Source organism: Cottoperca gobio, chromosome 9 (genome assembly GCF_900634415.1).
Source record: "Cottoperca gobio chromosome 9, fCotGob3.1, whole genome shotgun sequence".
Lineage (NCBI taxonomy): Eukaryota > Metazoa > Chordata > Actinopteri > Perciformes > Bovichtidae > Cottoperca > Cottoperca gobio.
The window spans coordinates 24396652-24409444 of NC_041363.1; the positions used below are offsets into that span (position 1 = coordinate 24396652).

The 12793-nt window shown below is 42.6% G+C and overlaps 1 protein-coding gene across 2 annotated transcripts in view; it reads right to left on the bottom strand.

Moving 5' to 3' along the window:
- The window catches only part of bmp2k (BMP2 inducible kinase), a 45519-nt gene that overhangs the window by 7062 nt on the left and 25664 nt on the right, over window positions 1-12793 (bottom strand). The window contains exons 6-15 of one of the 2 annotated variants that reach the window (XM_029438803.1): window positions 11104-11185; window positions 8412-8544; window positions 7842-7945; window positions 7675-7754; window positions 7290-7438; window positions 6447-6649; window positions 6145-6351; window positions 3651-4054; window positions 3055-3215; window positions 2362-2481 (exon numbers count right to left, since the gene is read on the bottom strand). In XM_029438803.1, coding sequence (XP_029294663.1) covers window positions 2362-2481; window positions 3055-3215; window positions 3651-4054; window positions 6145-6351; window positions 6447-6649; window positions 7290-7438; window positions 7675-7754; window positions 7842-7945; window positions 8412-8544; window positions 11104-11185 — 1643 coding nt within the window. Of the gene's footprint in view, window positions 1-2361; window positions 2482-3054; window positions 3219-3650; window positions 4055-6144; window positions 6352-6446; window positions 6650-7289; window positions 7439-7674; window positions 7755-7841; window positions 7946-8411; window positions 8545-11103; window positions 11186-12793 lie in introns of both variants that reach the window. The other variant, XM_029438802.1, reaches the window with a different exon arrangement.

The following is a 12793-nucleotide window of genomic DNA, read 5'->3' on the forward strand; positions in this document are numbered from 1 at the left end:
TATTCGGACTGGTCATGTGACACAAAGACACAGAACATAAAATCTGAATGCTAGATGCCGGCGGTGTGTTGGCACGAGGGTTTTAAAAGAATCACCTGCAACCTAAATAACCAACTGACACACTGCGATGGCACAAACACAGGAAGCTAATAGGCTGATCAAAAATGTACATTTCCCCCCCCCCCCCCCCCCACAGCCTGTAGGAATCACACCTGGTCCCAGCAACGTGGGTTCATTTGACCTTTCTGGTATTTAAGTTCAGTACAAAAGTCCCTTCAATCTGTTTTGGTATCTTTTTTTTTTTTGGTTTTCCAATTTGAACTCAGATGGAATTTCATATTCATTAAGTAACAAGTGAAGACGATAAAATATTTCCACACCTACATTCAAGTGCTTAGAGGGTTATATTGCATCATTATCTTGTCTTATTCTACTCTAAACTGTAGCCACTGGATTTGCATGAAGCCTGCATGTTTAAGGACACAAGAGATGGATTTATTGTAGAAGAAAGAAAAATTATCTCCTCTCACTTCCCTCTGGAGAATATCTACGTGTTTTAGTGTTGACGCCGTTTATCAGTAAATATAGTCCGAGTTACAAACAGCGTTTCTAAACTGCCTATCAAAACCAATTCACATTTAAGGAAGAGTACAGAGGCACAAAAGCTTATTGCTGCCACCAACGTAATATGTAGAACACGGTGATATTCACATTGTTATACGAAGGCTATGATCTGTGTTCAACCTCCTGCAGTCTGACTGGTTAGTTAAGCCAAACCACAACTAATCAGGTTGTACTAGAGTGGATGTGAACGTCAGCCTCCACAGAGGAGTGCACGGTCCACACGAGAACACTTGAGGCTTCTTCCCAACAATTAAAAAAAACAACACACATTTAGCAATTTGTGAGGAATCTTTGCAGTTTCAATGGCCGAAGAGGGTCGATGGTGTTTAAATGTAAACAAACGGCAGAGAGCCACACCTTTGGAAGTTCAAGTGTTGTCCTTTTCCCTCCAATGGAGTTTATTAGTACCAGGGCTGAGTGATGGGGTTTTTTACAGAATAAATAAGGTCTTACAATAAAACGACTTAAAATCTACTAAACAAGCCCAAAAAAAAAAAAAGGGAGGGGTGGGTGGGTTTGACACGGTTCCTGTGAGATGCCACTGAGCTCGGTAACAGTCATGTCATATGTGGATACCCCGGGTTATTTACAAACGATGGTCAGGTCTGGCCTACTCGACATGGTGCTTCAAGTTCTTTTTAGTGAAAATATAGTGTTAAAATAAATTAAAATGACAGACCTATGCCTACTTTCTGTGACTTCAGCTGCTCCTCACACAGAGCTCCTAGAGTGTGGTGCTCTGAACGCACCCCTGTAACACTGCGTCGGGCTCGGGGTCGTGTTGGACATAAATAAAAACAGAACGCCTGTCGGGCTTGGTTACTTCTCCGTCTGACTCGGGTCGGGACATAAACATGCAGCTAGTTGCTCCGACACGTTCTGTTCTCAAATATCACAAACCCATAAGAAATCACCAGCAGTTTGTCTGTGATGCATGAAATGTGTTCAAAGCTGTTTGTTAATTAGATTGCCCATGTAAAATCTTTTTCATTACTGTGCACTTTTGACATCACTCAGCCCTAGTTAGTACCAGCCATGTGTCACGTTTGCACCGATACTTTAGTGCCGATGTCACTACAGCAATGTGATCAGCCGTGTTCTTCCAGGACACAGTGAGTTGGAAGTTTTTTTTATGCACTTAAAAAAAAAAATATCTAGTCTTATGCAAAGCCCCTCACCACGAGTGTAGACTTCATAGTGAGAGACCTAAGTGTTAGTACCTTGCACCAGCCTTTTGATCTAGACGGGGGGGTGTAACCCCAAACTCTGGCAGCGTTAGTGCTTCACCCAGTCAGTTACAGAGGAGACCCAAACACTTCTTCCAGCTGATTTGCATAAAGGTTTGTTACAGCAGGGCAGTTAGAAATGATGGCCACCGAGCCCAGTATTAAAAGAGGCAGCAGCTGATTGCAGTGAATTAAGAAAGTGCTGTCACCACTTCACTGACGCATCTGCTGTTCCTCCTAATGTATTCACAGTAGAGCCTCGACTCACTTTTTCTTTACGTTTTAAACTGAAGAACTTATCTGCCGACCGACAGTGGGAAACAAAACAAATATCTGACTCATCATTGGCTTTTAAATGCCCCACTGTGGGGTCTGTGTGGCATAGGGGCTCCTGACTGGAGGTCAGGTGGGAACAGAAGAGCAGGACAGGGCAGAGGGAGAGGGGGGGGGGGGGGGTTTAGGTGGCTCCACAGTGTTGGGTCCTCTCTGTAGAGACTCCTCTAAGACTTGCCTGCACTGGCCACGAACGGGACTGAGCCGAACAGATCCTCTGGTTGCAGGGTGTTGGCGGTGGAGGCAGCAGGCTGCGCGCGCTCCTTTTCCACACTGGCTGTTCCCTCCATTGGCTTGTCTGCGTGCAGAAGGTCACAGAGGGGAGACTTAGATCATCTACAGCTGCGACACACAGGCCAGTGTTTAAACCACATGGAGCTCTGAATACATGAACAAAAGCCACGTGTAGACCATCCGGTTAGGATTTATTTTCCCTTTAGACAATTGAAACCGTTAATAACATTTGCTGTATCTTAAAGACCCAATCACCGTGACAACGCGTTCACAACAACAATCACTTCCAACTAGACACGGTGGCCGTTCATTTGAATAACATCATGAACAAAAGAAAACATTCATTCTCAGCACCGTTTAATTGTATTTACGTGGCACAGGGGTTTTCTACCAGGAAGTTGTAACAAACATTAAGACTGAGTCAGTCGTGGTCGTCACAGGATGATTTGCTCATTCTATTGAATCAGACAAACTCAGTCATGACAATATAAACTAAACAAAAAGCGTTAAGCGATCGAAAGGCTTTTTCCCAAATGGCTTGTTAATGTTAAATACTCTGATCTGATTGGTCAATTACGATATTCTACGCTGCTATGAATAACAGAACAAACACGATAACATCCAAAGGGTCACTTGCTTGCTCGGAGCATGTCAAACTCCCGGTCGATCAGCTCCTCTTCGGTCAACTTGGAGAAGTTGTCTTCTACGAAAGGGTTCCAGCGCGACATGTCGGGGGGTTTAGTGACGGCACTGTTCTGAGAGGGGGGCGTGGTCCCATCTGAAGCCAGGAGAGCGTTCCTACTGTGGAGACAGCACAGACAACCTGCTATGGGTAGGACTCTCCCCATTTTCTATACAATGATGTAATAAGATGATGAGGCTGTAAAATAAAAACCTAAAACCAAAAAGTTCAAGGGAGAACTCTCAACTGAGAATCTCAAACACATACTGTGAGTATACAGGCAGAAATGTTTATTTACGCTCCCACTGGTCTCAGTTAATGTATTCATTTGATCTTTTGGCAAGAAAGTAAACTGCAATTTGGGAAAAGTAAAATAATAATGTATTGTGGAAAAAGAACGATAGTGTATGAGTGGGGTCACTGGGCTCTTAAAGGAAGATTTGAATTTTGAAAAATGAACTAATTCTATACTGAGTTACTGGCAATAGTGGCCCTGTTTTGTCCAAAGCGACTTACAATAAGTGTCTTTTAATTGTCTTTTTAAACATTACCCTGGGTTAGAGTATGAGGGATCGACAGGTGATGGTCCCCCCATCTGCCCAGCTCCGGCTCCAGCAGTGGGAGTGGTCGAGCTATAGGAGCCCAGCGGGATCTGGAACTCAAGAGGGGAGGACATGTAGGAGAGAGGCTGCTGAGCCGGGTGATGATGCTGCTCCTGCTGATGCTGCTCCTGCTCTTGCTGCTCCTGCTGCAGCTGCAGCTGATGCTGCAGCTGCTGATGCTGATGATGCTGCAGCTGCTGATGCTGCAGCTGATGCAGCAGTAGCTCCTGTTGATGACGCCGCTGCTGCTGCTGCTCCTGTTGATGTTGATGATGATGATGATGCTGTTGTTGCTGCTGCTGCTGCTGCTGCTGCTGCTGCTGGTGGACAAAAGCCTGTTGGTACTGGTGCAGCTGTAAGGGAAGGAAGAGAGGGAGAAGAGGGGGAAGGGAATGAGGGACGGACCTTTGATTTCATGGCGCACAATGACGGCAACACGATGATTAAATGTTGTTAGAAACCAGTTCTGGATTTGGAAAGCTGGGGACACAGTGGAGGGGAGGGATGAAGGAATGAAAGTCAAACATCACGTCGTCACTGAACAAATTAATACTTTTCAAATGACATAAGGATTGCCTTGAACACTGGCTGACCATTTTAAATTGCACTCATATTATCATCTCGTATGATTATCATACTATGTGTAGCTTTAGTTTATATTCACGTATTACACTATCATATGGTTTTTTCTTATATTGTGTTACTGTAGCGCTATAAGTGCCTCTGCAAATGTGTGTGTTTTGAATTGAATAAGGGCAGCAACTAACGATTGTTTTCATTATCGATCAATCTGCAGACTCTTTTTGTCATTAATCGTTTGGTCTATAGTTTGTCAGAAAATAATTAAAATGTCCATCCCAGTTTCTCAAAGTCCAATGATGTCTTTAAATGTCTTATTTTGTCAAAACACAAGATATTTACTTTAATATGATGACATTTCTGCATGAAAAGTGATCGTAACAATAGGTCGATTATCAAAAGAGGTGGCCATTATTTTTCCGTCGATCAACTAATGGTTGCAGCTCTAAATGGAATTTAATTGAATTAAAGCTTCTTTCATTGATTTCATTGATGGGGGAAGAAAATCTCCATAACAAGTATGAACATACTGTCAGCTGTTATGGATAACATGTTAACGGTTAGTCACATATTTAAACATCCTTCAGACGCAGAGCAAGATTAGCATTCATTGGAGCACTCAGTTCATTCCCTCTCTCCTTTTAGCCGTGGTTTGCTCCACGCCAGCTCCTTGGGAAACATTGGACTCGTAGCTAGCTCCTAAATGTTCCACTTTCTCCGTTCCCCTGATGAATCTGGATCTGACTTCTTCAAAGAGTCTCTTTCTCCATAAGAGAAACACACATTACACACATCTTTCTTATTTTCAAAGATCTGCAGCCACAAGAACCCTTTCAACTTAGAGAAGCATCTAGCAACAATGTTCAGGGACTTGAGCTCAGATTTGCAGCACACTGCAGATATTTGAATATTTATGTGAATTCATTAAACCAGGTTCCTGTTTCTTTAAATCTTAATCTTGTTAATGTTGCTTCGTCCTCTTCCTCCTATTTTAATTTGTTCTTAACAAACCATATTTGTAAAGCACTTGTGCACACACTGCTGTTGCGCTTTTAAAGTGCTGCACAAATAAAGTTGATCTGTTGTCATTACACCAGATTAGAAATGTGCCTCACTTCGCAAAGCTTCCTCATCACAATAAGGAGCAGGTCTAAGATCAGAGGGCAGACGCGGCTTTTGAACATTTAGCAGGTGTCTTGGGAATAAGAACAGTAATTTTCTGATGTGCTCTCTTCCCCTGCCTGTGAACCGCTTCATATGTCAGGATGCAACGCGGAGAAAACTGCTCGATTTCACCCGCTGTTCGATCCCCTCGTGGCTTCGCTCCGACCAGATTGCCTCCGAAATAAAACAGATGGTACGTGTTCGGTGGGAAACGGACTAAAGATTGCTCCGCCCTAACAGAGCGCATTTGGAGGACCTGTGTTTGTGTGTTTGATTCAGTAGCTGCGTAAATACTAGTTTTCGGAATATTTGGACAGAGTCAGTATGAAGTTTGAGCGTCTGCTTCCAATGCTGCTTGGCACAGACGTGAAGCGACTCCACTAAAGAGGACTGGCTGCCAGTGTTTGGAACAGAGAGAGACATTTTAGGCCATTCTGACTTTAAATGAAATAGTCAGCTCTGTGTTATTTCATGCTGCGTCTCCATGTGTTTTACTGCCATTTGCTCAAACTATTTATCGCCGTTTTGGATTAAATATTCTGTTTGGAAATTCTGTCATCATTTTAAAGTAAGAAGCATCCTCGGATGCTTCAATGGGCCTGAATGCGAACAAAAGCTAATTCAAGTTCAGAGGAGATAGCTAATTAAATTCAAGCCTTTGGCAGCTTTGTTGCAAAGTTCGGACCTCTGACAAACTCACCATGGCTGCGTACTGAGCCTGGGCCTGAGCCTGAGCCTGAGCAATCTGCTGCTGGTACATCGGCTGCATCATCATCTGCTGCTGCTGCTGCTGCTGCTGGAGGAGGAGGGCCTGCTGTTGCTGCTGCTGAAGCTGGAAGGCCTGCTGCTGCTGCTGATGCTGCTGATGCTGCTGAAGCTGGAGGGACTGCTGCACAGCCTGTTGGTACTGAGGGGAGGAGTAAAGGGATTGAGAACAACTCCTCTTTGTGACAGTCCAGAAAAGCAGTTGAGATGTGTAGTTCGTCAGTGTGGCGGATGTACCTGGAGGTATTGGAGTTGCTGAGCATTTGCATGTTGTTGCTGCACTGCTTGTTGTTGTTGTTGTTGGTGGTGGTGATGTTGTTGTTGTTGTTGTTGAAGCTGCTGTAGACGCAGGTCACCAGGCTGTAGCTGCTGCAGGACTCGGTGCTGCTGACTGCTGGGCTGGGGCTGCACCGAAGGCTGCCCAGAGCCAGGGGTGGGAGCTGAGTGGACAGGTATAGATTGATGGATTTCTTATTTATTACAACACTGCATCGATCACAGCAGCCAGCACAAGTAATGTGTATAACTGAAAGACTGCTAAATACTTAAAGCTAAGATGTGGCAGAGTACAGTCCAACAGGCATAAGAGTTGGTGAAATCTTGAATGCTTTGGATTTTCAGTAGCAAACTCAGCTTGAAAACACGCAAAGCATAAACGCTGCAAACATCACATCTGCATTCAAGCGTGTGCACTGTCGATCCAGTATGGATGTACAAGGGATTAAACTTAAAAAGACAAATCTATGATAAATTCGATTTTTAATATTTAAGTTTTTATTTTTTTACTGGAAAGTACCGTTTGAAAAGTATTTATGGGTATAATGTAAAACCTTTGGCCGTAAATGCCCAAATGTGGTAGCCTCTGGCACATTGTAATGTTTGAGGGTGGTGATGGTCTAGTGGTACAGCTTCCAAATACAACAGCAGGAGGCTGTGAGTTCAATACCACAGCTATTGTAATGAAGGGAGAATACTTGGCGTTGATGGGCATCATTTATCTTTGTTTTTATTATTGAGATAAGAACATACCTTCAAGATGATGGAAACTTCTACATCATATTTAATATTAATCTCACAAACCTTTCTGGCCGTTGCTGACGGGTGCTGAAGGCGCGGTCATCTTCACAGGGGTGACAGTGTTGGCGAGTGGCAGGACGTTACTGTTTGCCGCTTTTGGCCTCTGTCTGGGAGCGATTGATGTTTCTGTCGGCCCCACGTCGTCTGTTATCCTGGGAAAATGGAGTCAAAAGTTGTCGTTGCTGTTCTGATGTCTAAAGTGTTGTTCCGCCCAGATATACTTTTTCATTACACTGAAGATACAAATTATTCTTTAAAGACACAGACTAAATGCAAATCATCAAACTTCAAAGAGCAGTTTTTTATGATTCCATTTATCCATCAGTACCACTGTCCTGTTTGTATATCCTAAGAAAACTAAAATGAGAAAACCATGAGTAAGCGGTACCTGGCTTTCGTCATGCTTTTCATAGCAGCGACCTCACTAGCAGTTAGAGGCTCTGGCAGCGACGTAGGGATGGGAGAGCTCTGCAAAAGGGGAAGGAGAATTATGTTTAATAAGCAAATGACTGCAAATGCTAAAGCCACACCAATTGCTTCATTGCGGTGACTTACAAAGAGATTTGGCACGGGACAGTCTTTTCCAGCTAAATTGAAGGCAAAGTAGGACACTTGGTAAATGTCTGGTCTCTTCTCCGGGTCTGGTTCGAGCATATATCCTGGAAAAGACAGAGAGGTGGTTTAATACAGCGTCGCTGGCTGATGTAATGTGCATCTTCTCGCTTTGGCCACTTGGTGGAGCTGTTGGTCAATTCATTTGAAAAAGATCCACAGCAGAATGCATTTAGAGAAGTGGAATAACTTGAACTAAACAAGGCTGCCATGACTTAATGTCAATGACTGGTTCAAACAGGCTGCGCAAGTGCAGAACAACAACACTAAAGTCAGTGTCTGTGGTGAACACAGCAGAAAGGGAACAGTCAAAGTAGTCAGGAATAAAACAAGATTTATGAGTGACACAATCCTAAACTTCTGTGTAATTGTATTAGTAACTATACTTTGACATAAAAAAAGCCTAACAGTGATTGGCTGAATATTGATAGGAAGTGATTCTGAGGTTATCAAATCTAAAATCATTAGTATACACATTCTGCATCATTAATGCACGTTAAATCACAAACTTACTGGTCAAACAGTGCAACTTGAAGGAGAATTTGGAGTTATCTGGAACGATAAAGGTTCCGTCACATATGGCAACTTGACTCTCCCCAAATGGAAGTGTGAAGAAGCACAGCTTGTACAACAAGCATCCAAGAGCCTGTGGAGAAAACAAACAAACAGTCTTGAACACCTGAACCCAGAAACATTTAGGGCTGTGTGTCGCTTGACATTTTACTTGCCTGTGCCAACACAATACCTTAGTTTTGGCACCGTACAGTATTGCACCACACTCTTTTTCCTATTACCTTCCTTTCAAAATGTAAAACCCTTTTCCCGCCCCTTTAAAAAAAAAAAAAATGTTTTTACTTCAAACGTATTACATCTTAATTGTCTCAACACAACAGAGCTACAAAAAGAACTTAATGAAAATAAAGCCTAAAATGTGAATATTTAGCAGATTTACACTGAAATAGAGAAACTACTGAACAACTGTTTCTGAATTAGTGTAATAAAGAAAATGCATCAAGAGTACCACAAGAAGATATAAGTCTATATTATGAGCTACAAGAAGGAACTAGCTGGTTAGTGTTGTGTTACTATCTGTGCTTTTTACAAGGCTAAAGGAGATATCCCTGATACAAGAACAACACATGAAAGACAGACTTTTACTACCACGTAACATCAACAACATGGTAAAGGACAGTCCATCCCAGCGGGAAGTAAAGCCTCATGATGATGATGCTGCTGTTCTCTACCCACTGAGCTGCAGAGGACTGCTTAGCAGAGAATTAATGTTCCTTATGTCACTACTTTTAAAATACAGCGCCTGCTCCCGTGGCAATATGGCTGTCCAAACAGATCCGCATGCAACAGTGCTCTGCTCCCAAATCATACGTTCAGCTTGCACTATATTTAGCTCGAGCATCTTTTTGTTGATGCAGTTGGAGATGAAAGAGACTTTGGAATTAGCTACAGTGTTTAGGGAATGTTTTTCCTTTAAGCGCTCTTTCTGAAGACGGATATTCTTCACAGTTCCTAATCCCGTCTGATACTAAACTCCTTAATCTGAGTGAGGCAGCACATCCTATAACAACCCCCCAAAATGCATGGATGAATGCATACAACATATGTGTGAGACACGACGTAGAAAACAGCAGAGATTCAAACACGTGGCTAAAGATAGAACAGGAAGTGAGAATGCAGGGGGTAGTCTACAGGAAGATGGTGTTTGTGTTGTACGTCCTACAGTAGTTCCTGAAACCAGAGGCCTGTTTTAAACTTCAGTCTATTCATCTCATAAATACCTTTTACAGCAGACTGGTGCATTTAGCCACAGTCACAGGTGCATGTTGATATAAAAAGACTGGATTCAGTGGCTGGCAGGTAGAAAATGTATCAACACAGATATGAACGCGTTAGTTATTGTACTTAAGGATGCAACGATTTATCGGCCAAACATTGGCGTCGGTCAACATTCGCCTTGATGAGTGGCCAGCGTTTATCTGCTGTGTCGTATCAATTTTGCGCTGGCTATGACGTAAGAGGGCAACGTTAGTTTCACAAAAATAATGTTTTTGTTGGGCTATGCAAGTACTGAAAAATTATTCTCATCGAGTAGGTCATTTTACAGCAGCTACAAATGCTGTTCTTTAAAATATATATATATATATATATATATATATATATATATATATATATATATATATATATATATATATACATTTCATATGAAACGTCATATTAAAGGTTATTTCACATATTTGTATGAATGAATTTTTGCTGGTGTACACAGATGGTGTAATGAAGGGCTGTAATGTAGAGCACTAGATATCAATCCGCTTTTCTTATTTTAAATAAAACAGGGATTGACCGATAAATCCAGATCCTGTTATGATAATATCAGAAAGTAAATTTCACAGCATCCTCTCCAGGCTAACAGCGTTTTTAGTACAAAAACATTGGGAAAGAGGAAGAGCCCCTTCAGTGAAACAGCTTTGCTAGAATTTTCTTGTGTTTGTTTTTTGAAAGGAAGATATTTTCTGTTTTTGGTTGAGTAGTTTCATCAGTATTTTAAGCTGCACTGGTTTACATACATTATGCTCATATATTTAGAGATGCTTGTACACACACACACACACTTGGTAGAGCGGGCGCTCCTTGTACCACGGCTGCGTCCTTACCTTAGCTGTTGTTTCCTATCTCTCTCCCTCTTATTAATTTAGCTCTCATATCTATCTAATGAAGTCAAAAAGGCCAAGCATAGTGCTCCTGTTTTATATGCATAAAGTGTCTCATCAACAGCTATATCTTTATAGGCTGGCCATTTTACCTCCCTGGGTTCATCAATTTACACCGCTCCCAGAAATGGCTGCTGTCCAAGCCTTTGTTCCTGCCTCTCTACCTCACACCTTCAAAAACAGCCAAGGCCCATTTCACACAGGAGCTTATCGAGGTCCTCAACTGTGCCTCATTATCTCAAACGGAGGGAAATGTAAGAGTGCAGAGAGGGAAATGTGTAAAAAAAAAAAAAAAAGAGAGAGCGAGAGAGGAGAAACCTGTCGGGGCAGAGTGACGCACAGGACACTGCCAGGACAAACCAGCCCTGCAGGGTGCCACACTGCCACACTGCACACACACACACACACACACACACACACACACACACACACACACACACACACACACACACACACACACACACACACACGGCCCTTACCCATATATCAGCCTTAGTCGTGATGGCTTTCCCTGCATACAAGTTAATCATCTCCGGCGCCCGATATGAAAGGGTTGTGTACCTGTGAGATACAACAGGAAGTAGTCAGTGGGAAAGAATTACAACATTTACTTAAGTACTGTACTTACGCATAGTATTAGGTACTACATAAATACAGTACGTACGAAGCTACGTTTTCATGGGGTCGACGCCCAGAAACGTCCCAATCCACAGCAAAAAAGAAAAGAAAAGTGAAACTACAGTTAGATGGCCGGGTCTCTGCAGGAACAGACACCGCCACGCACTTAAAGTGGCTCATTAAGCGATGATTAGGAGGGATTATTATAAGTCTACATTGTTTTTTTTGCCTGTGTAATAGAGGAGTTTTTACATTTTGGTTTTGCTACTTTTACTTAAGTAAAGAGTATTTCTTGCACCACAGCTGATCACACTTTTCTTCGATGACACGTGTGCGCCTCCGTTTACTGACAGAAAAAAAGACCAGAATCTTACAGCAGAAGAAGTCGAGTTCTCCTTTCAGAGCTACACAGACTAAATCTGACTCATTCTGATAATAATCAAAACAGCTGGCTGTGTTTGGAAAAAGCCCAGCTGGGTTGAAAAAAAATGCAACGAGTGTCTGAGTCACCACAGTTCAGAGGACTGATGGTTTCTGTATCACTAGTGTCATGAAGAAAGAGTTTACACACGGTCATATACTGCTGATAAGCACCACACATTGCACTTTATTGCAGCTATAAATGTGGGAAAGTTAACAGGCAGAATGGACTGCTGTGATTTGACACAGAAAACAAACACTTCAACCGCAAAGTGTAGGGGTTGTGACCACACAGGAGCGCAACATTCACCGCCTCACAAAATACCATCATCTGCAACGAATCAACGACCGGGGATTGTTTACAGTATGCGTTTGGTTTACTTGCATGGAGTTATGCTAGTACAGCTCTATGTTTGGGGAACAATTCTGATCTGCTCCAAGTGTACCCTGCAAGCTCACTCATTTGCTTAGTGGACACAAATAAACAGACCTTGAGTTGCAGCAGGCCGAGTGTAACCCTGTATTTGACAGCAATCTGGCCACGTGCCAGATTTGAGTAAAGTGTGCAGGCGGATTTGTTGGCCTTGGGTGTCCAGCATCATAAGATTACCCTGTTAGGATAAAGTCAACAATACCTTTCCCCCAAAATAAATCTACCAGTTAAAGGCTTTTTTTTGACCTCGTCGTCCCGGGACCTGAGGAGACCCAGGAGCTAAACGAGAAACTACATCTGAAGAACCACGAAGATGAGGGAAATTAGACCAATTACGATGCAATGTTATCGTGTTGTTCATTGTCTCTGTGACAGTGATGTTTGCATAGATGTGGGGGAAAAGGAGACACTTATGAAATTAGCTGCATTAAAACAATTAGATAATACAGATTTCATTTCTCTAAATTGCTCGGCCTCCCTCATTACAGCCTCTCTTGTTGACTCACTCTATTTTCTTTTGGACTGGTTGGGAAGTTTGCTTCATAACTCTGTTAAACCGGCAATTACATTATAAGAAGTTTCCATCCTCCGATCCACGTTGTAACAATCTTGTGAGTCTAGTCAGTGACATGCAGTAGTGCAAACTCTTCCTTCATGAGGAGCAGGGACTTTTTGGAGGGCATGAAATGGAAACTACA